General features: G+C 49.7%; 1 protein-coding gene across 3 annotated transcripts; it reads left to right on the forward strand.

The window, feature by feature from the left end:
• The first annotated feature begins 1,996 nt into the window (after positions 1-1,996).
• TRIM45 (tripartite motif containing 45) lies at positions 1,997-21,992 on the forward strand. Of its 3 annotated transcripts, XM_050942916.1 has the most exons (6): positions 2,004-3,323; positions 6,456-7,189; positions 8,601-8,730; positions 16,192-16,306; positions 18,192-18,318; positions 21,659-21,992. In XM_050942916.1, the coding sequence occupies exons 1-6, from the start codon at positions 2,848-2,850 to the stop codon at positions 21,808-21,810; spliced, it is 1,734 nt and encodes a 577-aa protein (XP_050798873.1). In that variant the 5' UTR covers positions 2,004-2,847; the 3' UTR covers positions 21,811-21,992. The 3 variants fall into 3 exon arrangements, with proteins under 3 accessions (XP_050798875.1, XP_050798874.1, XP_050798873.1); XM_050942917.1 differs by lacking the exon at positions 18,192-18,318 and having other exon boundaries at positions 2,001-3,323; XM_050942918.1 differs by lacking the exons at positions 16,192-16,306; positions 18,192-18,318 and having other exon boundaries at positions 1,997-3,323; positions 21,659-21,836.
• Positions 21,993-25,488: the final 3,496 nt, after the last annotated feature.

Consider the following 25,488-nt stretch of genomic DNA (forward strand, 5'->3'; position numbering starts at 1 on the left):
ATTGTTCTAGCACCAAAATAAATGGTCAGGGCCTGAATGCATAAAAGGAGTTAGGTGCCTAAGTCCCATTTTTGGGACCAGTGCAATGCACAAATCTTCTGCCAAGCCCTATAGGTGCCTAAAACTGACTTGGCTCCCATGTTTTTGCATTAAAAATTCCCTGGGTGCTTATGTTTCTGCATGTGGGCATGCACACTGCTGCCTCACTCCAGGTACCCAGGCAACTATCTTCCACCGAAGCCCCCAAGTCATTCACAAACCGGGAGAAGATAGGCATTCAACCCCATAGATCACAGGTGGGCCTGATCCAGTAGGCATGCTCAGGCAGAGTTCACACAAAAGAGGTTGTGGGGTGGTGAGGAAAGAGAAGGAGGGGCTTCCTCAAAACTTTTAGCCCAGTGGTTGGGGCACTCACTTGGGAAGTGGATGACTTCCCAGTTCAAGTCTTCCCTCCACCTGAGAGTGAAAAGGGATTTGAGCAGGGCTCTGCCACCATTTGGGTGCGTGCCCTAGCTACAGAGCTATGAGATACTCTGATGTGAGGAAAAAGAACAGGAGTACTTGTGGCACTTTAGAGACTCACCAATTTATTTGAGCATAAGGTTTCATGGGCTAAAACCCACTTCATCGGATGCATGTAGTGGAAAATACAGTAGGAAGATATATATACACAGAGGACATGAAAAAATGGGTGTTGCCATACTAACAATAACCAGGGTAATCAGTTAAGGTGGGCTGTTATGAGAAGGAGAAAAAAAAACTTAGTAGTGATCATCAGAGTGGCCCATTTCAAACAGTTGACAAGAAGGTGTGAATAACAGTAGGGGAAAAATTAGCATGGGGAAATAGGTTTTACTTTGTGTAATGACCCATCCACTCCCAGTCTTTATTCAGGCCTAATTTAATGGTGTCAAGTTTGCAAATTAATTCCAGTTCTGCAGTTTCTCATTGGAGTCTGTTTTTGATGTTTTTTGTTTCTTTGTTTTTTGGAGTATTGCAACCTTGAGGTCTATAATTGAGTGACCAGGGAGGCTGAAGTGTTCTCCGACTGGGTCTTTAATATTATAATTCTTGACATCTGATTTGTGTCCATTTATTCTCTCTCTTTCACACACACACACCCACACACACACCAATTGTTAAACTTTTGTATACTTTACAGCACGGGGGGGGGGGGGGGAGAGCTGAGAGCCATTAACCCAACTGTAAAGCCTGCATATGATGGGAACCACTTCAGACCAGGGTGTGCAGGGCAGTAACCCCAGCACCCCTAGTTCCAGCACCTATGCAGTACCCGAGCCCTGGCTCGCCTGCCCCTGTGTTTGTGCTGTCAGCTCTTTGGGGCCCTGCGATAACCCAGCAACCCCGTGCCTGGGGTCTCCGGGGTACAACCCTTGAGCTGAGCTCCGAGGAGCCGCCAGGAGACCGAGCTCCTGCTCGCCCGGCAGGGTGGCTCTGCCCTCGGCGCCCGGGGAGGGCGGTATCTGCGTGCGGCTCCCTGGGTGTCTCCCCAGGGCAAATGTCGTAGATACTGGGGCTGGTCCCGAGCCGGCCGGCTCGCCCTGGGAAGCTCCGCGCAGGTGCCAGCTTCCCGGAGCCCCCGGCCCGCCTCTCCCAGCCCGGCGGGCGGAGCCCCGCAGCGTCCCTGGGACTTTGCTCAAGGTCCTGCCACAAGTGGGGCGGCGGCGCGATTCCCCCCGGAGACTCCTGGCGCGGGGAGCTTGAGGGGCCCCAGGGCTCCGCTGCAGGGAGGTAAAGGGGGGGCGGCGAGGGCGGGAGCAGGGCCTGGCCCGGGGCTGCGGGGTGGCTGAGTTACGTGGCGCCGGGGCTGCGAGCGGGGACGGGACCCCCGGGCCCTGCTCACGCCGCGCGGCCTTGGGTGAGTTTCGCTCCGGGCTTGGGGGCGGGCGGCCTGTGAGAGGGGCCGGACCCCCCAGCGCGGGGCAGGCAGGAGCGGAGCACCCCGGTACCCCCGAGAATGGCCCCTCCCCCGACAGCGCCTCGGCCCCCCGCCCTCGGGAGCGCCCCTGTTCCCGCTCCGAGAGTGCATCATACCCGCGCCCAACAGCGGCACCGTGAGAGCATCCCTGGGCCTCCCCCAAGAAGGGCCCCACTCCATGCCCAGCTGCAACACTGGGAGATCCCCCCCGCCCCCAACAGCAGTGCCACAAGACAGCCCTTGTACCCCCGCCATCCAACAGCGGTGCTGCCAGAGCAGCCCAATATCCCGGCTTGACAGGGCCCTGGCTGTACCCCCCACCCAAGAGCACCTCCCATGCCCCCTTTGAGCATCCTCAGCCCCCCTGCTGAGAACACCTCCATGCCTCCTGATAATGCTCCCCTAACCACCACCTGGTAGTGATGGCAGAGGAGTGCCCCTGTGCCCACTGAGAGCACCTCCCATGCACTTGACAGCAACAGCGTGAGAGCAACCCTGTACACTTGATAGTGACACCATGAGTGCTCCCCATAGCTCCCACCCAAAAACACATCCCATACATCCTGCCCAAAAGTGTCCCTATATCCCCAGAGTGCCCCATGTACCCCCACCCAACAGCGATGCTGCAAGAGTGACCCCCATATCCCCTACCTGACAGTGGCACCACGAGAGTGCCTGTCCCCCCCAAGAGCGACCTCATTTCCCCCACCTGGCGGAGATGCTGTGAAAGTGCGCCCCTCACTTGCACTGGGATGCTTGGAAAGGGTCGCTAGAGTAGGCCCCATCCAGGCTGTGAGAGGGGTTCTTTCAGGGCCATGCTGTACCCTTTCATGGCAGCCCTGACACTTTTTGTACATAAATTGCATGGATTGGATTTTATTTTCATTCCATAATCTGAATTTCAGAAGATGTCTGACCCACAGGAGCAGCAGCGGCAGTTTGGAATCATGTCCAAAATCCCTGGTGAGGTCAGAGGCCTAGCCAGAACTAGGTGCCCATTGTGCACAGAGCTCTTCTTGGCCCCCAAAATCCTGCCCTGCCTACACACATTTTGCATGGCCTGTCTTGAGCAGCTGGAACCCTTTTCAGTGCTTGGCTTCCAGGCAGAGGATTCAGACTCTACCTCAGATGGGTCGTGGTTCCAGAATCATCATCAACCAGTGCTCAGCGTCCTTTGTCCTGTCTGTGATACAGAGGTGGATTTGCCGCCAGGTGGCATTACTGACTTGACCACTGACCACCTGGCCATGAATGAGGTGCTACTGGAAACCCTGCAGGCGCAAGACCCAGGAATGCTGTGTGATCTCTGTGTGGATGGGGAAGCCGTGAAGCACTGTCCCACCTGCAGAGCCAATCTCTGCCACTTCTGCTGCCAGGCTCACAGGTATGGGAGGAAGCACCAGAGGCAGAGAGCAGATGTGTAACCAAGCCCTTCCAGGCATGAAGACTCCATTGCTGTTTCTGGCCTTACACAGCCATATGTAATATATATACGGTGCCACCTATCCACGCATGCATGGTTACCAATTAGGCCAGACGTGTCCACTTAGGTGTTTGGTGTCTAATTTGAGCCTGATTTTTGGAAGTGTTGAGTACCCACCATTCTAAAGGAAGTGAATGGGAGCTGTGGTTGCTCAGCATCCTTGGAAGTCAGGCCCTGGATGTATCAGGTGGGCCCCAAATATTGAAACACCCAAATTAGTGAACAACTGTGAAAATCATACAGTGCCTCGCCCATTGTGGCTACGGTTGCCAGGAGCCTGCCCACACATTCTCTTCCTCCTCATAGACCAGGTGGGGACAAACAACAGAGTGGACCGTGTGGGAGAGCTGCACTCATCTACCTAGGCAGATCTGGTCCAGAGGCACCATCCGCCGGTCAATAAGTCCAAACTTTGGTAGATGCTCCAACAAACATTTGTTTATTTTACATTTAAGTGAATGTAGTGCAGCAGAAAAATAAGAGATTGACAGCCCTGGAGACTGAAACCTGCTGTTCCCAGAGCAGATATAGCCAGGGCAGTGGCAGTGCAAACTCCCTGCTTCTTATCCAGCCCTGTTCTGGAGGAGCCCCAGCTCAAGAGGAGAGAGGGCAGTTCAGCCTCCATTGGGCCATCAGTCCTTCACCTGTCTACTGAGGTTGCCTGCAAAAAGGCAATTTTTAAAGCAATAATTGTGTGTATGTTTAAAAGTTACACCTGTGTGAATTTGAGAACTGGTGTGGAAAATTTCAGCCCCCGAGAGAAAAGGGTAGTGTTGAGCAAATCCTGATGTTAGTGTAACTACACGGCATACTTCCAGTCAACTCTGTCCATGTATATATGGCTCCTTTCACTGTTCCATCTGAGTGCCCACAAACATTCATGAACGTATCCTCATAGCACCCTGCAAGCCAGGCAGCCAGTATCTGTAACACAAGCAAATTTCCCTTTGCAGCATTTAAGGCAGTTGTAGAATGAAGTTTCAGTAGAGTGAGCGAAAACTGAAGAGGTGTCAGCAGTGAGGAAGAGAGATGTTTCCAGGAGAGGTTTGAAAAGAGCTGAAGAGATGATGAGGCAGAAGTACAGGATGGCTGCTACAGATGTAGGTGCTGCAAAGGAGGTTCTTACATCAATAGAGGTGTGACTGTGTGAGGAGACAAAGAAGTGCAGTGCTAGGGGAGGAAAGAGATGAGATCTGTGAGGCCAGCTGGAACATGTGAGTTGGTGGGGACCGGAAAAGGATCAGGTTTAGAGCCATTCTGGCAGCTCTAGACTGGCCAGGGAAGTTCCCTGTGCTGGGGTAGCGCTCTGGGCCTGTTTCCTCCTTGATTAGTGCCCTCCAACATTGCCAGAATGCTTCAGTGTCCTTTGAATTACCAAGAATCAGGCTAGATTCTCAACTGCCTTGCCCATATGTAGACACTTATACCTGTGCAACAGGGTCTTGATTCCCAGTCGCCCTGCACTTGGTGCAATCAGTTACACCAGGGCAAAATGTCACCACTCTACATGGGTAACCTCTTACACCCAATTTGACTGCACAAGATATTGGACGGCAAGGAATTGAGCCCCAGAACGGCAGCTTTTCATACTGATGTAAATAGCCATCCAAGGACCAAGGTGCAAGGCAGTAGAGAATCTAGCCTAAGGGGCCTGACTCCAGTCTCATCTACTGATATCACTTTTACACTGAGGTCACGCCATTAATATCAGTGAAGCTGCTCCCGATCTATACTAGTGTGAGATCAGGCCCCAGGAAGACCACTGGGAACTAGGTCATAGGGAGCCAGTGAGTTTTGTGAACGTGGGAGTGCTGTTACCATGCTGCTTGGTGTACCGGGGAGGGATTTCAGCAGAGGTGACATCCAGGGAGTGTTACAGAAATGGCACAAGGTAGCTGTGCAGACATAACACAAGTGAGAGCAAGAGAAGAGTTCAAAGAATGAGGCAAAAGGAGAAGTCAGAGCGCCCTGCCCTGCCCTGTGGCGGTTTTGTGCTGCTCAGGTGGTGCAGAGCAGCTCTCGAGCTATTCTACTGTCTCTTGCAGGATTTCCCCTGCATCGGAGAATCTTTGGCTGGTATAGAATCATCTTAGCATATCCTATCCCTTCTCGGACACTCACACCCATTGGTGTAGGGCTTATGGTCAGTGGAAGGAGGCATGGCTAGGACTCCCTAATGCCCTGTGGATCCCCCAGCTGCTAAATGTCCCCTGGGGGCTGTTGGCAGGCAATGTAAAATAGAACAACCTTGAGACTGTTTTGCCGTATGTTTGGTACTGGCCTGGCAACTGGATGGCCCCAGGAGCTATCTGCCCTGCCCCACCTCAACTATGTTATGCAGGTACAAGCCCTGAGTCTAGAAGAGAGATGGCATTTGGATTTAAGAATATTTAGTATCTTACCATAGGTCCTTATTTGACTCTTGCCTGGTCCTGATCTCCCATCATCCCTTTAAGGGTATACAAGTTTTTGTCTGAGTGGATAAAAAGCAGGTAAAAAGAGCCAGGTTGACACGTAAGGAGCCTGACATCCCCAAATCATCTATGGAAGAGGCAGGGCTGAGCAAACTTATTCCATACTGCTGCCTGCCAGCCCTCACCTGGTGGCACCCACCACCTTCCTGCTCCACTCATCACAGTGAGCTCTAGGGTCATTGCAGCTACCCTGCTTCTGGCAGCTCTATAAAGAGAGACTACCTGTACTAATGGTGTGACAGCTACCCCCCTGGTCCTCGTATAATATTCTCCCATCTGAGAACAGCATTGTCAGCATGCAGGGAGTCAGAGAGCAGCTGCTAATTAGCACATAGGGGGCAGGTTGTAGATGATGTCATCTTTCATGTGGCTGTGTGACTCAAGGAGATTAAAGATCCCATCGTGCAACATCGCCATTTACTGAATCAGGCTGGAGTATCATATGTTGTGGCTTGTGGTCCATGCAGGGCATGGTGTGTGAGGGGGTCATCGACTACTCTTTAGGAATCTGTGGGTCACATGTTGCAAGCCCAGGTTTATCTCTTATACTTCCTTCTAGGAGACAGAAGAAAACAGCTTCCCATGCTGTGGTGGATCTAGAGGACCTGAAGGGCTATAGCTGGACTGAGAAGTCCATTCTGTGCCCTTCCCACCCTTCAGAGGAGCTGACGCTGTTCTGTGAGCAGTGTGAGCAGCCTGTGTGCCGGGATTGTGTGTTGGGCAAGCACCGGCAGCATCCATATGCCTTTACTGCCAATGTCATCCACAAACATGGAGATTCCATGCGGGACCTCCTCAAGAGCACCCAGCTGCATGTGGACACCCTAGAAGGGGCCCTACACCATATTGAAGGAGTCAGCAGTGCCATCTGCAGTCGTGTGGAGGCAGTGGCTGGGGAGATCCGCACATTTGCAGATGGATACATAAGGGCTATTGAAGAACACCGGGACCGGCTGCTGAAGCAGCTGGAAGACTTGAAGGTGCAAAAGGAGACCCTGTTGCACTTACAGAAGGCACAGCTGGAGCAGCTGCTGATGGACATGAGGACTGGGGTGGAATTCACTGAGCGCCTGCTGACCAGTGGCTCAGACTTGGAGATCCTTATCACCAAGGGAGTGGTGGCGAGCCGGCTGAGAAAGCTGAATAAAGTGGATTATAGCATCCACCCTGGAGTGGAAGATGGGATCCAGTTCTCTCCCCATGAAAAGGCTGGCCAGTGCTGCGGCTATGAGGTTTTTGGGACCATTCTCAATAAGGCAGTTGATCCAGCCAAATGTGTCCTGCAAGGGGAAGGTATGGGGACAACTTGATTCTGATAGACCAGTGATAAAATAAAAGTGGGAGGGATTGGGGTGAACCCTACAAAACCCTATTGTAGATGTCATTCCTTAACTGAGGGGCTGCATAACCACTCTGGGGGCAGCCCTAGAGACCAAAGACCATAGTTAATCCTGTATAGGTACAGGGCATGCAATAGTCTCTGTGGTACGTGTAGTCCTTGGCCTGTGCTGAAACTGACCACAATGGGGACCAGTTAGTGCATATTGTAATGTAGACAACTGTCCACCAAGAACTTTGTGAGACTGTCAGATGCATCTCATGCAGGCCACTGAGCTTCTGTCAGATAGTACTAACTCATAACCTGGGCTAGATTTAAGAAGAAAGGTTCCTTGTCCCATTCTGCCACTTCCATATTGACTACAGATGGAAATGCGGCCTGCCAAGGTGACAGTTCCCAGTAGGCAATGCTCTGTCTTGATCAAAGTAGAAGGTCACATTACACGATGGGACATGTCATCTGCAGTCCCCGTCTCCATATTAAAGATGGGGAAGAGAGCTGTACTGGGTCCTGGACAGCAGTTAGGCTATCCCTATCCCATAGGTTTATTTCACTGTACATCTCTAGTGTCACTACTTTTTAAAAGAAGAAATAACTGCTATTACATTTCCTGAAGCAGACTGGTTATTATTTTACACTGGTAAGTCTGGGGTTGTGTTCCTTAGTCTAGGATCCTCTGGCCTGTGAGCTGTAACACACAAACTCTTGTCAGCGAAAGGGAGGAAAAGAACCATGACTGTCCCAGCCCTTTGCAATCAAAAAGCCTCTCGTGTGCAAGGCCAGCATCCTATAGAGGCAGCTCACCCCAAAAGCCCTGGTCTGTGCTGCAGCCCCTTTACACCAACAATGGCCTTAAGGGACTGGAAAACCAGTGGTACCGGCCATTGGAGAATATCTCCATCTCAGGGGAAAATCGTACTTCTGTAGAACCAGTGGAATGGCTCTGTATCCCGCCCTGCCGTGCAGAGACAGGGTGTATATTGGGGGTGTAGCTGGGTAAGGGGATGAGGCTGGAGTGTCCTTGCACTCTGGCTCTTTTCAGCTGTCACAGTGTTCGCTTCAGAGCTGAGCCTATTTTAGAACAGCACTTCTTCTGAGGACTGAAACAATCGCCAGTCAAACTCACAAAACAAGGGTCTGCAAAGGGGCGTACAGCCCACTTCTGAGCTGCACCTTCCAGTCGGGGCACACTTGTTTGGTTTTACTTTTCAAGGGGCTAAGCAAAGGGAAACCTTATAAAATCCTAGTTAGACAGGGTGAAGTACAGTGGGGAGGTTGGGAGTTGGAAAGCTGCTGGCTGATGTCAGGTGTATCTATTCCTAGTCCTGTTTGGAACAGTAAGGGACAGTTTGCTCTATCTTTCAGATCTCCACAGTGCCCGTCAGAAGCAGCTGGCCAGTTTTACTCTGCTGTGTAATGATGCATCGGGAGAGCAGATGAGGAGAGGAGGAGAGCCCATCCGGGTCACAATTATCCATAAAGACAAGAAGGACTGGTTGGTACCTTCCCTGAGATGGCCAGAATGGTTTTGTTTGCCTCCTGTCTTCCTTTAAAATCTCTGCTACAGGCTTTCTCATCCCTGTCTCTATGTACCTCCACGTTTGCAGTCCCCTGTAAGTAAAGAGCTTCCATGGGCAGGCCAGATTTTACAGGGAGAATGGCGCAATGGTGCTTCACCCAAGAGCTGTGGGCCCAAGTGCATCCCTGAGGTTAAATATGACCTTATGGAGCTCTAAAACTGAGCTACCACCTCAAGGATTTTATCACAATATTTGGGCATTTTTAAAGGCATAGTGGGTGTAAATCACTCTGATCTGGCAGCATTTTACACCTACTGCACAGTGGGTGTCTGCACATGATCCAGGGCAACAGAGAACGAGGACAATTTTGTTTCTGTTAACACCTATTTAAATTAAATGAGTGATTAACGTTTTGTATAAAGGATGCGTTTGTTAAAGCATCAGTAATTTCTGTCCTTCAGTTAAGGTGACTGAGCTCAAAGGAAGCTTGGAAGCCTCCCATGAAAACCAGAGAAGCCCAAACTTGACATTCCAGGTATTACTGAGACAAAAACACAAGCAAAAAAATGTCTTTTGAAAGGTGCTTTGAGGCCATCTTTGGAATCAAAAAGCAGCAAGAAAGGGCACAAGCCCAATTTAAAAAAAGCTTTTGCGGGTCACTTTTAAGAATGTAATCTGCTCCAATTTATGCAAGTTAGGTACAAGCAAGGGCAAGTTGCCAACATGGTGTGATGAACTGGGAAAGTTCTTAATGTTTTCTCTGAGTACTGTGTTGGTGCCTCAGTGTCCCCATGGCAGTTCTTAAGTATCTAGCAGAGCAAAGGGCCAGTGCACCTAAATGCCTGACACTCTGTCTCCTAGCAACTGATGGCCTGGGCCCCTCCTCTGCAAAGGTGCCAGCTGAAGGTGTTGGAGACAAAGGGATCAAGTGACCTCCTGGCCCGGGAAAGGGGCTGAGGAGAGAGGAGGGGCTGGGAGGGGTTGTTAGTCTGGAGCTGGCTGGGGTCAAGGGTGGAGGGCAGACCTGGGGGTCTGGCTCACTGCCCCCCAGAATGGACCCAGCCGAGGGGTCCGGTTCGCTGTATCTACAAGCTCTGTTTTAGACCCTGTTCCTGTCATCGAATAAACCTCTGTTTTACTGGCTGGCTGAGAGTCACGTCTGACTGCAAAGTGGGGGTGCAGAACCCGGTGGCTTCCCCAGGACCCCGCTGGGGTGGACTCGCTGTGGGAAGCGCACGGAGGGGCAGAGGATGCTAAATGCTCCAAGGAGAGACCCAGGAGGTGAAGCTGTGTGAGCTTCTTGCCCTGAACAAGTCTGCTCCAAGGGAGAGGAGGCTCCCCAAAGTCCTGACTGGCTTGGTGGGGAGCAGTTCCAGAGCATCGCCCGGTGACTCCGTGACACATGGCCATTGTTTGGGTGCCCTGATGCTAAAGCTCTCCGTTACAGGGAAGAATAAGATCAATTAGCATTCAGGACTCCAGCTTTTGCCATATATAGTCTGTGATGGGGTTTATGCCTTGATACAGGGCAACACCACAACAGTTGCAGCATAGTCAAAAATCAGATAAAGGCTAGGGAAACAACACTATATACATAGCTATCTGTTGATCAAGGAGCATTGTCAGAGGACACATCTTCAGTCCTTCCTCCTGCACTCTACATTAATGAGGATGAATGAGATGTGTATACCACAATGCTTAGAGGGGAGAGAGGGGAGTAATTTTGTCTGGGGCAGAGGTGTCTGAAGTCATATTAGCATGATTTCTCCTTTCTGTGTATATATGATCACTTCATCCACTGCTGAAATCCCGTCACCCCTAGGGTGAGACATAACTGCTATGTAGTAACATAAAGCAACACTTATGGCAGGAAGTGAGGTAGGCGACTGTTTTCAGTCGAATCAATAGGGGAAAACCAAACCAAGATTTCGGAAAGATTATAAATGGTCATGGGGCAGGGCACAATCAATTCTAATTAATGGTGGTTAGGAAGAAATTTCCCCCGAGCAGGCTGTTCCATAATTGCCTGCTGCTGGGTTTCTTGCATCTTCCTTCAAAGCAGAACAGTACTAGCCACCGGCAAAGACAGGCTACTGGACTAGTTGGACCACAAGTGTGATTGCATATGGCAATTCCTATGTGACTACCTCGTGATTTCACTGGGATTTTCGCCACCTTGGTTCCCTGTGAAACCGGAATTGGGTTAATTTAATAAAGGAACCACCTGCCAGTAATGATCAAAAATAGGGTCACAATGTTAAAGATAAGAGTCATAGGCCACATCTTGGTTATTAAGTTAGATGACTCAGCCCTCTGCCCTTCTTGTGCCTGCTGCTTCCTAACTGGCTTTTCTTCAAGCAGCTACTCTCTGAGACTGAGGCATGGTCTATACTACAGAGTTAGGTCGATGTAAGGTGGCTTACAGCAATTCAGTTATGTAAGTGAACGCACTGCAGCCTTGCTGCTGCCGATATAAGTGCCATACTATGCTGACATTATGACTCCACTGCTATGAGAGCCATAGGGCTTATATCGGTGTAGCTAGGGTGATGCAGTGTCTGTGTAGACATTGCCTTACTTAACATGGCTGTTGGCTAAAATTCTTGTCAATTTCATAACTCCATGCTGGAGCTATGAACTTGACAAGAAAACCGCTGTCACCCTGCAGCGGGTGGGGGCTCCCCACTCCCAGCCGGGCTGCTGCTCAGACTCCCTGCTCAGAGCCAGGCTGTCCCAGGGGTCCCAATTCCCCATTCCCAGCTGGGGTGCTGCCTGGTTCCCCATGCCCGGCTCCTCACTCCCCACCTGGAGCCCAGGCTCTAGATGTGGAGCTCCCCATTGAGAGCAGTGTAGGGCAGCTGTCCCACTCCCAGCAGGGAGCCAAGAGCCAGGGAGACAGCCCTACTCTCAGTGGGTAGCGGGGAGCTGAGAGCAGGGTGGAAACAGCCATGCTCCTGGCAGGGAGCAGGAGCCGAGAGTAGGAGGAGCAGCTGGGCTCCTGACAAGGAACTCCAATCAGAGCTGAGAGCCTGGGCCCTCAGTCTCCCACATTGCCTCTCCTAAGTCAGTGGAAGTGCTGCTGATGAGGACACAAACCACTGATGGAAGGTTGTGACTCACCACAGTGAGCAGTGGCTGTAAGTCGACAGCAGTGTCAGAGCATCATCTCTCACACTCAACTATTTCAAATTTGATGACAATATATACCTCCAGATCAGTGGCACCGCTGTGGGCACCCGCATGGCCCCACAATATGCCAACATTTTTGTGGCTGACCTGGAACAACGCTTCCTCAGCTCTCGTCCACTCACTCCCCTTCTCTACCTACGCTACATTGATGACATCTTCATCATCTGGACCCATTGGAAGGAGACTCTGGAAAAATTCCACCACGATTTCAACAGCTTCCACCCCACCATCAGCCTCAGCCTGGACCAATCTACACGGGAGGTCCACTTCCTAGACACCACGGTGCAAATAAGTGATGGTCACATTAACACCACCCTATACTGAAAACCTACCAACCACTATGCCTACCTTCATGCCTCCAGCTTCCATCCCGGGCACACCACACTATCCATTGTCTACAGCTAAGCACTGAGGTACAACCGCATCTGCTCTAACTCCTCAGACGGAGACCAACACCTACAAAATCTCCACCAAGCATTCTCAAAACTACAATACCTGCACGAGGAAATAAGGAAACAGATCAACAGAGCCAGACATGTACCCAGAAGCCTCCTGCTGCAAGACAAACCCAAGAAAGAAAGCAACAGGACTCCACTGGCCATCACATACAGTCCCCAGCTAAAACCCCTCCAACACATCATCAGGGATCTACAACCCATCCTGGACAATGATCCCACACTTTCACAGGCCTGGGGTGGCAGGCCAGTCCTTGCCCACAGACAATCTGCCAACCTGAAACATATTCTCACCAGTAACTGCACACTGCACCATAGTAACTCTAACTCAGGAACCAATCCATGCAACAGACCTCGATGCCAACTCTGCCCACATACCTATACCAGCAACACCATCACAGGACCTAACCAGATCAGCCACACCATCACCGGTTCATTCACCTGCAAGTCCACCAATGTAATATATGCCAGCAATGCCCCTCTGCTATGTACATCGGCCAAACTGGACAGTCTCTACGGAAAAGGATAAATGGACACAAATCAGATATTAGGAATGGCAATATACAAAAACCTGTAGGAGAACTCTTCAACCTCCCTGGACACACTACAGCAGACCTTAAGGTGGCCATCCTGCAGCAAAAAAACTACAGGACCAGACTTTAAAGAGAAACTGCTGAGCTTCAGTTCATCTGCAAATTTGACACCATCAGCTCAGGATTAAACAAAGACTGTGAATGGCTTGCCAACTACAAAACCAGTTTCTCCTCCTTTGGTTTTCACACCTCAACTGCTGGAACAGGGCCTCATCCTCCCTGATTGAATTAACCTCATTATCTCTGGCTTGCTTGCATATACCTGCCCCTGGAAATTTCCACTACATGCATCTGACGAAGTGGGTATTCACCCACGAAAGCTCATGCTCCAAAACATCTGTTAGTCTATAAGGTGCCACAGGACTCTTTGCTGCTTTTACAGATCCAGACTAACACAGCTACCCCTCTGATACAGAGCATCATCTGTAGGTCGACTTAATTTTGTAGTGTAGATATGCCCTGAGAAGTGACACTTGTTTCCAATGCCTCTTATCTTATGGGATGAGATTTCTTTCCTTTTCTCGTGTATTTTTCCTATGATCTCCTCTCTGTCTTTGTCCCCTCCCTTCCTTGGCTCCCTTCCCCAGTTCTTCTCCCATTCTCTCTTCCATGTTGAGATGGTGGTAGTAGTAGTTGTAGGGTCTGATTTAAATGTTTACTCTGGCTGCTTTGTGCCACTTCAGTGATTCAAAACAGCTGTAAAACCTGATTAACTGCAGAGTGTCACAAAGCAGCAAGAGTGTACCAGTTTAACTGGGCCCATATGTCTCATGAATGATGCACTGCCACCACTCATATATCAGATGCAAATAGAGTTGCTAGCAATCCCACTGAGACAGCATGTGCCTTGCTGTCCCAGGTCCTGGGGGACAGTTCTGCAGGGTGAAATGATCCTTACAAGAGCATGGTCTGAGATAATTAATAGATTCAGAGATTCCAAGAGCAGAAGGGACCATTGTGATCATCTAGTCTGACCTCTTGTATAACACAGGCCATAGAACTTCCCTAAAATAATTCCTAGAGCATATCATTTGGAAAAATATCCAATTTGATTTAAAAATTGTCGGTGATGGAGAATCGACCACAATCCTTGTTAAATTGACTAATTAGTCTCATTTAAAAATTTGCACCTTATTTCCAGTCTGAATTTGTCTAGCTTCAACTTCCAGCCATTGGATTGTGTTATTTCACTGCAAGATTGAAGTGTTCTTTATTAAATATTGCTCCCCATGTAGATTCTTACAGGTTGTAATTGAACCACTCCTTAACCTTCTCTTTGTTAAGATAAATAGATTGAGCTTTTCGAGTCTATCACTATCTGGCATGTTTTCTAGTCCTCTAATCATTCTCGAGTCTCTTTTCTGAACCCTTTCCAGTTTAATCAACATCCTCCTTGAATTGGAGACATCAGAACTGGATTGAGTATTCCAGCTGCAGTTGCACCAGTGCCAAATATAGAGGTAAAATAACCTCTACTCCTGCTCAGTTATGCATTCAAAGATTGCATTAGCTCTTTTTGCCACAAAATCATTCTGGGAGCTCACACTGAGCTGATTATCCACCACGGCCCCCAAATCTTTTTCAGAGCCACTGCTTCCCCAGACAGAGTCCCCCATCCAGTAAGTATAGGCTACATTCTTTGTTCCTTGATGTATACATTTACATTTAGCTGTATTAAAACACATTGTTTGCTTGTTTCAGCTTACTAAGCAATGTAGAGCACTCTATATTAGTGACCTGTCCTCTTCATATTTACCACTCCCCCAATTTTTGTGTTATCTGCAACTTTATCAGTGATAATTTTATGTTTTCCTCTGGGTTATTAATAAAAATGTTATAGCGTAGGGTCAAGAACTGATCACGGCGGGACCTTATTAGAAATGCATCTGTTTGAGGATGATTCACTGTTTACAATTACATTTTGAGACCTATCAGTTAGCCAGTTATTAATCCATTTAATGTGTGCCATGTTAATTTTACATCTTTCTAGTTTCTGTTCAAAAGGTCATGTTGTACCAAGTCAAATGCCTTACAGAAGTCTAATTTGTAACATCAACACTATTGCCTTTATCAGCCAAACTTGTAATTTCATCAGAAAATACGTCAAGTTAATTTGACAGAATCTATTTTCCATAGATTCATGTTGGTTGGCATTAATTATATTACCCTCCTTTAATTCTTTATTAAGCAAGTCCCATATCAGCTGCACCATTATCTTGCCCGAGATCACTGTCATATTGAAAGGCTTATAATTAACCATGTCATCCCATTTACTCTTTTTAAATATTGGAACAACATTAGCTTTCTTCCAGTGTTCTGGAACTTCCTTGATATTCCAAGACTTATTGAAAATCAACATTGATGGTCTAGCAAGCTCTTCGGCCAGCTCTTTTAAACTTATGGATAGGGATTATCCAAACCTGCTGACTTACTGAGTAATATCAGTGCTGATGTTCGTTACATCCATGACTGAGTGGAACAGTGAATGCTTGTCAGGGAGAGGAATGGTGTGGTCTCCTCAATGAAAGCTTCAGCTTTTCCATACTGGCTGCAGGTGATGTCTCCATCCCAATCTTTATCTCCTGTGTGGTCTATGTTGCCCATCACTGTTATATCCAAGCACTGTGATGATACAGCTCTGAGCAGGGTTTTTTTGCAGTGGCTACAGCTTGCAACATAAGCACAATCTTTTGGACTGGCCCTGCTGCTTTCCAAGCTCCCCAGTAAGAGTGAGAAATGGACCCTTAGCCTTTGCCAGTAGGAACTGAAAAAGCTCAAGTTTTCCTTCTTAAGGTCGAGAGCTTTGCCACTTCCTCTTGCATCCATGAAGTAGGAAAGAGAAGACTCTTGTCTGAAGTCCAGATAATGCTCTGACATTGCATCTGTCTTTCTCCCTCTGCTACCGTTTTTCTGCTTCTCCTCTTTCAGTACTCACTGAGTTGTTGCAAATCATTACAGTATAACTGACTTTCTTTGATCTCCTTCATATGGTACTGTGGCCTCTGATAGCAGGTATGTGTATGAAATCTACAGCACATGCATCATTATTCAGGGGTCTTTTATACATGTACATTTTAGATCCCCGAACTGAGGCATGGGGTAAGAACCTTCCTATTAATCTAATCCACAAAGTGATTAGCAATTAGATCAATTTTCTACAAGTTACTGACCTTGCTTCCTTCTCTTTTTGTATTTACAGTATAATCAAGCCCAGTGTGTGTGATAGGAGGGATGGGACTTACCACATTTCCTACATCCCTGAGGAGCTGGGCACATACACTGTCTGCATCTGTGTCAAAGGACAGCATGTACAGGTAGCCTTACAACTCACTGTGATTGATGTAGCTCAGGGGTTCGCAAACTTCATTGCACCGCAACCCCCTTCTGACAACAGAAATTACTACATGACCCCAGGAGGGGAGACCAAAGCCTGAGCCCGCCCGAGCCCCACTGCCCCTGGTGTGGGGGCCAAACCCCAAGCCCAAAGGCTTCTGCCCAGGTGGGGAGCCTGTAGCCTGAGCCCCGCTGCCCAGGGCTGAAGCCAAAGCCTGAGCCCTGCCACCCAGGCTGAAGCCCCCAGGCAGCAGGGCTTGGGCTTTGGCTTTGGCTCAGGTCCCGGGCAGTGGGGCTTGGGCTTTGGCCCTGGGCCCCAGCAAGTCTGATGCCAGCCCTGGCGACCCTATTAAAATGGAGTCGCGACCCACTTTAGGGTCCCAACCCACAGTTTGAGAACTTGCATAAGGGGCAAGGCAATAGTGAGTCAAGCCCAGTGAGCGATTCCCATCGGTAACCCTTGCACCTCCTAGCTCCTTCTGCTCTAATCCCAGATGCTTTCTTCCTTCTCTGTTATGTAATAGGTATTATTCCATCAGTCCCCCATCTGCATGCCCTGTTCTTCCCAGTGGAACTGAGGAACTTGACTCATCCCTTGCACCTGCTTTTTTCCCAATGCTCACAGCACCTAGTTAAAATCATTCCCCCACCTGCTGGTCTCTCCCAGTAAAAGCGCCTCCTGGAAAGCACTCCAATCCTGGCGCTTCCAACTTTGGTGCAGCCTGCTTTGGCCTCTCTCAGAACTCCCATGATACTCAAGCTCACCGCTGATCTATTGCACCTCCCCGCTGCTGATTCCCTGGTCTGCCTCCTGCTGCCTGCTCAGCCCTGGCTGATTCCCTTTCTAATTATCTACCCATTATCACTACCAAGCTTTTAATTGCCTTTTGAGGGATTTTGTCAAAGGGAGTTTGAAAGCCCAAACAAACGATCATCAGTTCTCCTTTATCTGCTATTTTGACTTGCTCAAACAATTCTAGTAGATTACAGAAGCTGGGTTTTCATTTGTGGAAGTCATGCTGGTTTTTCCCTTTTGCATTTTGTTCCTTTAGCACAGTGGTTCTCAAACTTTTTTTTTCGCGGATCGCTTGAAAATTGCTGAGGGTCTCAGCAGACCACTTAATGATCTTTCCAAATGTTTCCTATTGTAAAGCGCTATATAAAAAAACCTTAATAATAAACTTTTTTTGTTCTACAAGTAAAAACACACAGCACATATTTTCATATCAGTAGTCTTACCTTTCTAATGCAATGAATGTGCCCGCTCTTGCTCACCACCGCAGCCCCAGAGCTGGGGTTGGGAAGGAGGGGAGGGTTTCCCCACCACAGCAGCTACAGAGCTGGGGCTGGGAAGGAGGGCCATCTCTCCTGGCAGCTGCAGCCCTGGAGCTGGGGAAAATTGCCTCTTTCTCTGGCCACCACAACCCTGCATGTCCCAAATTCCCCCACCCCTCTTCTCACTCCACTGCCCCCTCCTACCTACTTCCTATTCCCCCTAAGGCCACCACCTCACCTTAACTGTGCATCTTCTCCAGGATCAAGGTATCTAATTAGTGGAGCAACACCTGCACATCTCTACTAATTAGGTGGGTGGCCCTTCATTCTCTCGTGCTCACACCTTAGAGGGAACTATCCATGGACCACCTGAATTCACCTCACGGACCACTGGTGGTCCACGGACCACGGTTTGAGAACCTCTGCTTTAGCAGATTTGGTATTAAAGTCAGGTTCACTGGTTTGTAATTGCTAGCAGTACCTTAGTAATTTTTTTAAAATTTTGGTACTTTTGACACCCTCCAGTGCCCTACTACAGTAGCAGGGTATGCTGAGCACACGATTGCCTCTCTGTTCTCTTCTGCTCTGCAGGGCTCACCATTCACTCTGACTGTGAAGAACAAATTCCGCAAACACCAGGGCTTGTTTCATTGTTGCACGTTCTGCTCCAGTGGAGGCCAGAAAGCCGCTCGCTGCGCTTGCGGTGGGACCATGCCAGGTGAGCACTAAAGCCCAGATCCTCATAGATTCCAAGGCCAGAAAGGACCATTGTGATCATCAAGTCTGACTTCCTGTGTAACGCAGGCCATAGAGAAGATCTTTTAGAAATAATTCCTAGAGTAGATCTTTTAGAAAAACATCCAATCTCGATTTCAAAATGGCCAATGATGGAGAATTCACCATGACCCTTGGTAAATTGTTGTCAGGGACCATGGGTCTTGAATGTTGGTCCATAGGGCTCTTAAGCACCAGTAAGTTCAGACATGCCACCCACTGACTGCTAACAGTCACCAGAACTAGAAGCTGAACTCTGACAGAGGACTCCCGTCCTGGGATCTGACTGGCGGAACTCAAGGGGTCCTGTGTCCTTGCTTGTATTTAAACAGCACAGGAATAGGAAGTTGTCCATGCAACTGGGTTGGCTCTGCTTAAGACTATTTCCTTTGTACTACCTGCTTCTGCTGCCTGACTCTGATCTCCTGGTAGCCTGACTCTGCCTGCCTCCTGGCACCTAACTGTCAGTTTTCCCTCTGGCCTATCTCGGACTCTGATCTCTCAGTATCTGACCTTGCCTGGCTCTCAACTCCCGCTCTGACCACTGGGTCAGACCGCCCACCGCCTGGTCATGACAGTTGTTCCAAATGTATGCTATATTGTGTGTCTGAATTTGTCTAGCTTCAACTTCCAGCCACTGGATCATATTATACTTTTCTCTGTTAGGCTGAAAAGACCATTTTTGAATATTTGTTTCCCATGTAGATACTCACAGGTATTGTGTTGCCTAACTCCCACTAAAATTGAAACAGCTCTCCCAAAACTGTTTGAGCCAAGAGCATTTGTCACATCCCCTCCCCTCTCACGTACCACTGTGTTTATAATCACTATGGGCCCACTTCAGTCACAGCATACACACCAGAGTGCCACTGGTCAGCAGGAGCATGAGTACATATTGCCTGGTAGAATCGGGCCATGACCAAGGGATAGAGAAAGTGCAAACAGTTCTGCTCTAATAGAATGTTCAAAATATTCAGCATTGCTTCTCTTGATCTTGTGGGGCTGGAATGCTCTATACATGATCCCTGGGGCCTCTTGAGAACATTCTTTCAAGAGTTCAGCTTGGTCACTCATTTCATCAAAGCTGGTTTCCATGGCCCTGGACAATACTCATGTTTGCCTGTTGTAAAAGTAGAAATGACTTCTTCCGTCCCCCATATCTGGCATGTAGACAGCTCTGGCAGGAGCACACTCCCTGTCCGTGAGGTCCAGAGGGTGGTACAGGCTGGCACGGCTGGCACGGTGGGATTCAGCAGAGCTAAGGTTTGTGATACATCGCAGGCAGTGCAAAGAGCATGAACAAGAAGGTGTACGTTTCTTAACAGTGGGTGTCATCACGGTTCTACAGGATCTGTGCTACCCCCCAGCTTTTATACTGTCTCTTGGAGGAGCCCTGTCAGTGTGCCAGATCCCCAAGAGGCCCCACTCTTCCTGAAGGGTAGGCCCTGCAGCTTCCCCACTTCCTAGGCTGAGCCTCTGGGCTCCAGTACGGTCAGCAAGTCCAGCTGAGATAGACTCCTGGAAAAGACTGGTACACCCTTCAGGGACTAATGCACCGCAGCCAGTATTTGCAGTCACACCCCAAACAGTGTTTGCAAAGCAGGATAGGGTTTATTAGTCACCTGGAACAAAGCACTGGAAGTCCTTAGGTTAGCACGGAGCAATAAAGGTTAAAGCATAATCCATTCTGGTCAAGCCAGAGCAATTGACCAACCAAGATGTAGTGAACTCCATTTCCAGGCTCTCGCTCTCTCACTTCCTCCATCAGTTCCAGTAGAGAGCTCCTAGCCTCTTCCAGAAGCTAGCTCTTTATTCCTGCTGGACACATCTGTCTTTTGTTCTCCAGGCAGGGCCGTGCGCAGTTCACAGCCTTCCTGGCCAGAGCTTCCTGCTATTGAGTGTCAAATCATGAGTCACTGGAACTTTCATTGTCTCTCTAGACACCTTGTTGATCTGGATCAGTTTCAGCCAGTGCCTAAATGACTCTTGGTATCCTGCTGTTAATTGATTTATCTCATTAGACTGACTTAACGCTTGGTAAGGGTTTCAGAGTAGCAGCCGTTTTAGTCTGTATCCACAAAAAGAACAGGAGTGCACAACACAAGTAATTCTGTTCTTTTAACACTTAGTAAAGCAACCCACAGCCTTTCATGTATTTATACCTGCTCCTGTATTTTCCACTCCATGCATCTGATGAAATGGGTTCTAGCCCACAAAAGCTTATGCCCAAATAAATGTGTTAGTTTCTAAGGTGCCACAAGGATTCCTTGTTTTTTTTTTTTGCTGATACAGACTAACATGGCTACCACTGAAATCTATTCCAGCAGTTCTCAAACTGTGGGTTGGGACCCCAAAGTGGGTCTGGAATCTGTTTTGATGGGGTCACCAGGACTGGTGTTAGACTTACTGGGGCCAGGACTGAAGCCTGAGCCCCACTGCCCAGGGCCAAAGCCCACGACCCACTGCCCAGGGCGGTGGGGCTCAGGTTATATGCCCCCCACCCAGGGCTGAAACCCTTGGGCTTCAGCTTTGGCCCCCTCACCTGGGGCAATGGGACTCAGGCAGGCTCAGGTTTCAGTCCCTCCCTCCTGGGGTTGTGTAATAATTTTTGTTGTCAGAACGGGGTCGTGGTGCAATGAAGTCTGAGAACCCCTGCTCTGTTCATTTCACCCAGGCAGGGAGGTGACACACACACCTTTGTCTCTTAATCTGCCCTGAAAACAAACTTAATCCTCTCTCCGCCACCCCCCAAGTGGGTAGCAATGCAACATATGGGGGGAAACTGAGGCACACACAGGCCTCATAAAAATATTTTAAAAAATTTCCCTTTAATCACAGGCGTAATAAACCACTGGAACAGTTTACAAGGGCCATGGTGGATTCTCCATCAACAGCAATTTTTACAGCAAGATTGGATGTTTGTTTAAAAAATCTGCTCTAGGAATTATTCTGGGGCAGTTCCTTGGCCTGTGTTCTACAAGAGCTCAGACTAGATGATCACAATGGTCCCTTCTGGCCTTGGACTCCATGAATCTATTAATAGCTTTTTGTTGGGGATTACTAAGGTAGTCACCTCGTGTTTTGTCCCCGTGTGTTTGAAGGATTCTGGCCCTGCCAGCCCAAAGAGGGAGCACCACGCTGTGTGTGCCATGCCCTCTCAACAGGGCTCTCTCCTGCTGTCAGCCGGCTGGGGGCACACTCGGAAGTCACCGGCAGCTGGAACTGTCTCAACGCTATTTTCAGCATTGCTAATGGTGTGTCTCCTCTATCCTTGTGACGGGTAGGTGGTTACCAAGGCTGTGGTCATGGTCACAAAGGTCACCCCGGCTGTCCCCACTGGTCCTGCTGTGGCAGAGCAATTGAAAACTCCGAGTGCTCAGCTGTGCCGCCTGGTGACAACTTGCCGAGAAGCCTGCTCAAAACTGTGGTGCTCTGACTGGCGGGAGAGTCTCCTAGAGCTCAAGGGGTCTCCGCTGGCTGGGACTCAGGCCTAAACCAACAGAAGTGCAGTTACTGTCACGTGGCCGTCATTGCCAGGGAGCACCTTACCAAGGTACAGAGCTGCTGTGTGGACTGGAGAGGGAGACAAGTTAAAATAAAAATGTGCCTTATAGTCCATCCTGGGGCTGTGTGTGACAAGTTATTTCGTGTACCGTTGGGGGAGCCCTGGGGGTCATATCACTGACTTCTGCACAGTGAGGAGAGTCTGAGGAATTCCACAGTCAGTCTCTGAACTCCATGCCTGGGAGAACAGGCTCAGAGAGGTGATATCAGCACAAACCTCTACCTCCTAGAGCAGGGGTTCCCAACGCGGTGCCCGCGGGCACCATGGCAACTGCGGGGGCATCTAAATGCACCTATGTGCTGGCCGGCAGTCAAACATCCGCCGAATTTGTGCGGCATTTCAGCGGCGACGTCTCTCAATGACGCCACTTGCCGCCGACAAGCGACGTCATTGAGAGGTGTCACGGCCAAAATGCCGCAGAAATTCGGCGGCGTTTTGGCGGATGCTTGACTGCCGCCATGGTCCTTCGTCTGGCGCCTACCAGACGAAAAGGTTGGGGACCACTGTCCTAGAGGTTCTGTGAGGTCAATGTTCCCTTCCCCTGCTCCGTTTTACAGTATGGTTACGGTGAGGCCAAAGATGCTGAGTGTGTCACATCCCAAAAGGTGTTCTGCACGTGTTTAGAAAAGGCTTGGCTGGTTCCATATTTCTTATGCCTCTGTCCAGCCCAGGGCTAGAGCCTGATCGCAGATGGGTGCAATACAACACAATCTCACTCAACGGATCTGCTATTTTGTTTGCAAACTTTACTCTCCCTAGCATCTCCAGGTGTACTGGCTTGGGCTGTATCTTTTACATTGCACAAATGAAGCAGGATTGGTCTAGAACTGGGGTGGGGAACCTCCAGCTCATGGGGCAGATCCGGCCCCTGCTTAATTTAAGCAGGCCCACGGCAAGTCTCCGCACTGTGGGCCGGGAGCCCTGAGCATCAGTGACCCCCCCACAGGGCTGGAGTTGCGAGTGCTGGCTCGCCCTGCTGCGGGGGGAAGTTAGGGTGTTAGGCCAGTCCGTCAGCTGCCCCTGTGGCCCCTAAGTATGGGGTGATCAAGAAAGCTCCAAGTCCACGTAGTCCTACCCCTGCGCTCAGGTGCCAACCCTGCAGGTCCCATTTGCCAGGAACCACAGGGGCGGCAGCTGCAGGGGCAGACAGCGCTTACTGCACAGAGCTGCCTGGCCACAGCATGGCTGCTTCTGAGAGCTGCGCAGGGCCAGGGCAAGGGGGGAAGCCTGCCTTAGCCTTACTGTGCTGCCAACTGAGGTAAGTGGCGCCCAGCCAGAGCCTGCAGCCCAACCCTCTGCCCCAGTCCTGAGCGCACTCCCACACCCTGAACCCCTCATTTCTGGCCCCATCCCAGAGCCTAGGGGAAGCCCCAAACCTCCGCACTTCCACACAGGGCTGTGTGTGGCCCGTGACTGATTTTTTCTGTGGGTCAGTAGCCCCTGATAAAAAAAAAAGTTCCCCACCTCGGTCTAGAAAATACTTGGTTGAGGGGAATCCAAAGAAAATTCAAGGTGCTAAAGTAAGGGGTATTGGTGGTTTGGTTTGGTTTTGTTCAACATCTTCATTAATGATCTGGATGGTGAGATGACTTGCACCCTCAGCAAGTTCGCGGATGACACTGAGCTGGGAGGAGAGGTAGATATGCTGGAGGGTAGGGATAGAGTCCAGAGTGATCTAGACAAGTTGCAGGATTGGGCCAAAAGAAATCTGATGAGATGCACTTAGGACAAAAGAATCCCATGCACTGCTACAGGCTGGGGACTGACTGGCTAAGCAGCATTTCTACAGAAAAGGACCTGGGGATAACAGTGGATGAGAAGCTGGATATGAGTCAACAGCGTGCCCTTGTTCCAAGAAGGCTAACGGCATATTGGGCTGCATTAGTAGGAGCATTGCCAGCAGATCGAGGGAAGTGATAATTCCCCTCTATTTGGCACTGGTGAGGCCTCATCTGGAGTATTGCATCCAGTTTGGGCCCCTCACTACAGAAAGGATGTGGACAAACTGGAGAGAGTCCAGCGGAGGGCAACAAAAATGATTAGGGGGCTGAGGCACATGACTTCTGAGGAGACACTAAGGCAGTGGTCCCCAACCTTTTCATCTGGTGAGCGCCAGATGAAGTACCGTGGCAGTGGTTGAGCATTTGCCGAAATGCCGCAGAAATTCTGTGGCATTTCGGTGGATGCTAGACTGCTGGCCAGGACACAGGCGCATATAGATGCCCCCGCGGGCGCCATGGTGCCCACAGGCACCACGTTGGGGACCCCTAGGCTAAGGGAACTGGGGTTGTTTAGTCTACAGAAGAGAAGAGTGAGGGGGGGATTTGATAGCAGCCTTCAACTACCTGAAGGGGGGGTTCCAAAGAGGATGGAGCTCAGCTGTTCTCAGTGGTGGTAGATGGCAGAACAAGGAGCAATACGTTACATACAACAATAGTTTAGTTATATATTATAGACTTATAGAAAGAGACCTTCTAAAAACATTAAAATGTATTACTGGCACGCAAAATCTTAAATCAGAGTGAATAAATGAAGACTCGGCACAGCACTTCCGAAAGGCTGAAGATTCTCCTTTATTTTTTCCTTCTTTCCTCCTGCAAAGCAAATTTTGGAGCCACCATTGTCCCAACTAAGGATAATGGGATGGGATCCCTCTTCAGAAACTGTTTATAGCTCTCCATTATTCATCCAAAAAGGGGGCTATTAAACAAGGCACTTCCTCTCCCAGGTGAGCCAAAGGGTCAACTCTGGGAACCAGGCTAGTCAGGTTGTCTTAATCTGCAAGTTGCTGCCTCTGACATCTGTGAGCGAAGGTTGGGTGTGAACACCTTCTTTACCCAAACTAAAAGTTATCCATTTGTCTCCCTACCGAAGTACAGTGAAACCCCGCTATAACGCAACCTTTGGGGTCCAAAAAATCCCATCGCGCTAAATGTGGGGTCGTGGTATAGCGGGGTTTCAAATCTGGCAGGTTTTCAGTGGTCCCCAAAGCGGGGCATTGAGGTGCACCGTCTAGTGCCCCTGGTGCCTAGTGCCCAGCAGGGGAGAGGAGCTGCGGCTCCCCACCTCCCAGGGACAGAGAACTCCAGGGCTGCGGGCACCGGTGCTCTCTGTCCCCGGCAGGGGTGGGGCTGCGGCTTCTCTCTGGCTTCAAGAGGAGCCGCGGCTCCCTGCCTGCTGGGGACAGAGAGCACCGGCACCAGCAGCTTCGGAATTCTCTGTCCCCAGCATGTGTGAGGCCGCAGCTTCTCTCCCCTGCCATGGTGTTGGGACCATTGGTACAGTACCGTACTGTATTATACTGTACCTTAAAGGGAGCCAACCTGCGATCGCGTTATATGCGATTTCACGTTATGGCGGGGCATGTTATGGCGGGGCGCGTTATGGCGGGGTTTGACTGTAAGTACCCTGCCCTACAAAGGATAACCTCTCCCTGTGATGCATGTAGCCAGGAAACCATAAGGCCTTTGATTTTCTGTGTACATATCTTTACATTTGTGAGCATCCTGTGTGATGTTTTGTCCCCACCTTGTTACAGAGGAGACACCT

This window comes from Gopherus flavomarginatus, chromosome 1 (genome assembly GCF_025201925.1).
Source record: "Gopherus flavomarginatus isolate rGopFla2 chromosome 1, rGopFla2.mat.asm, whole genome shotgun sequence".
Lineage (NCBI taxonomy): Eukaryota > Metazoa > Chordata > Testudines > Testudinidae > Gopherus > Gopherus flavomarginatus.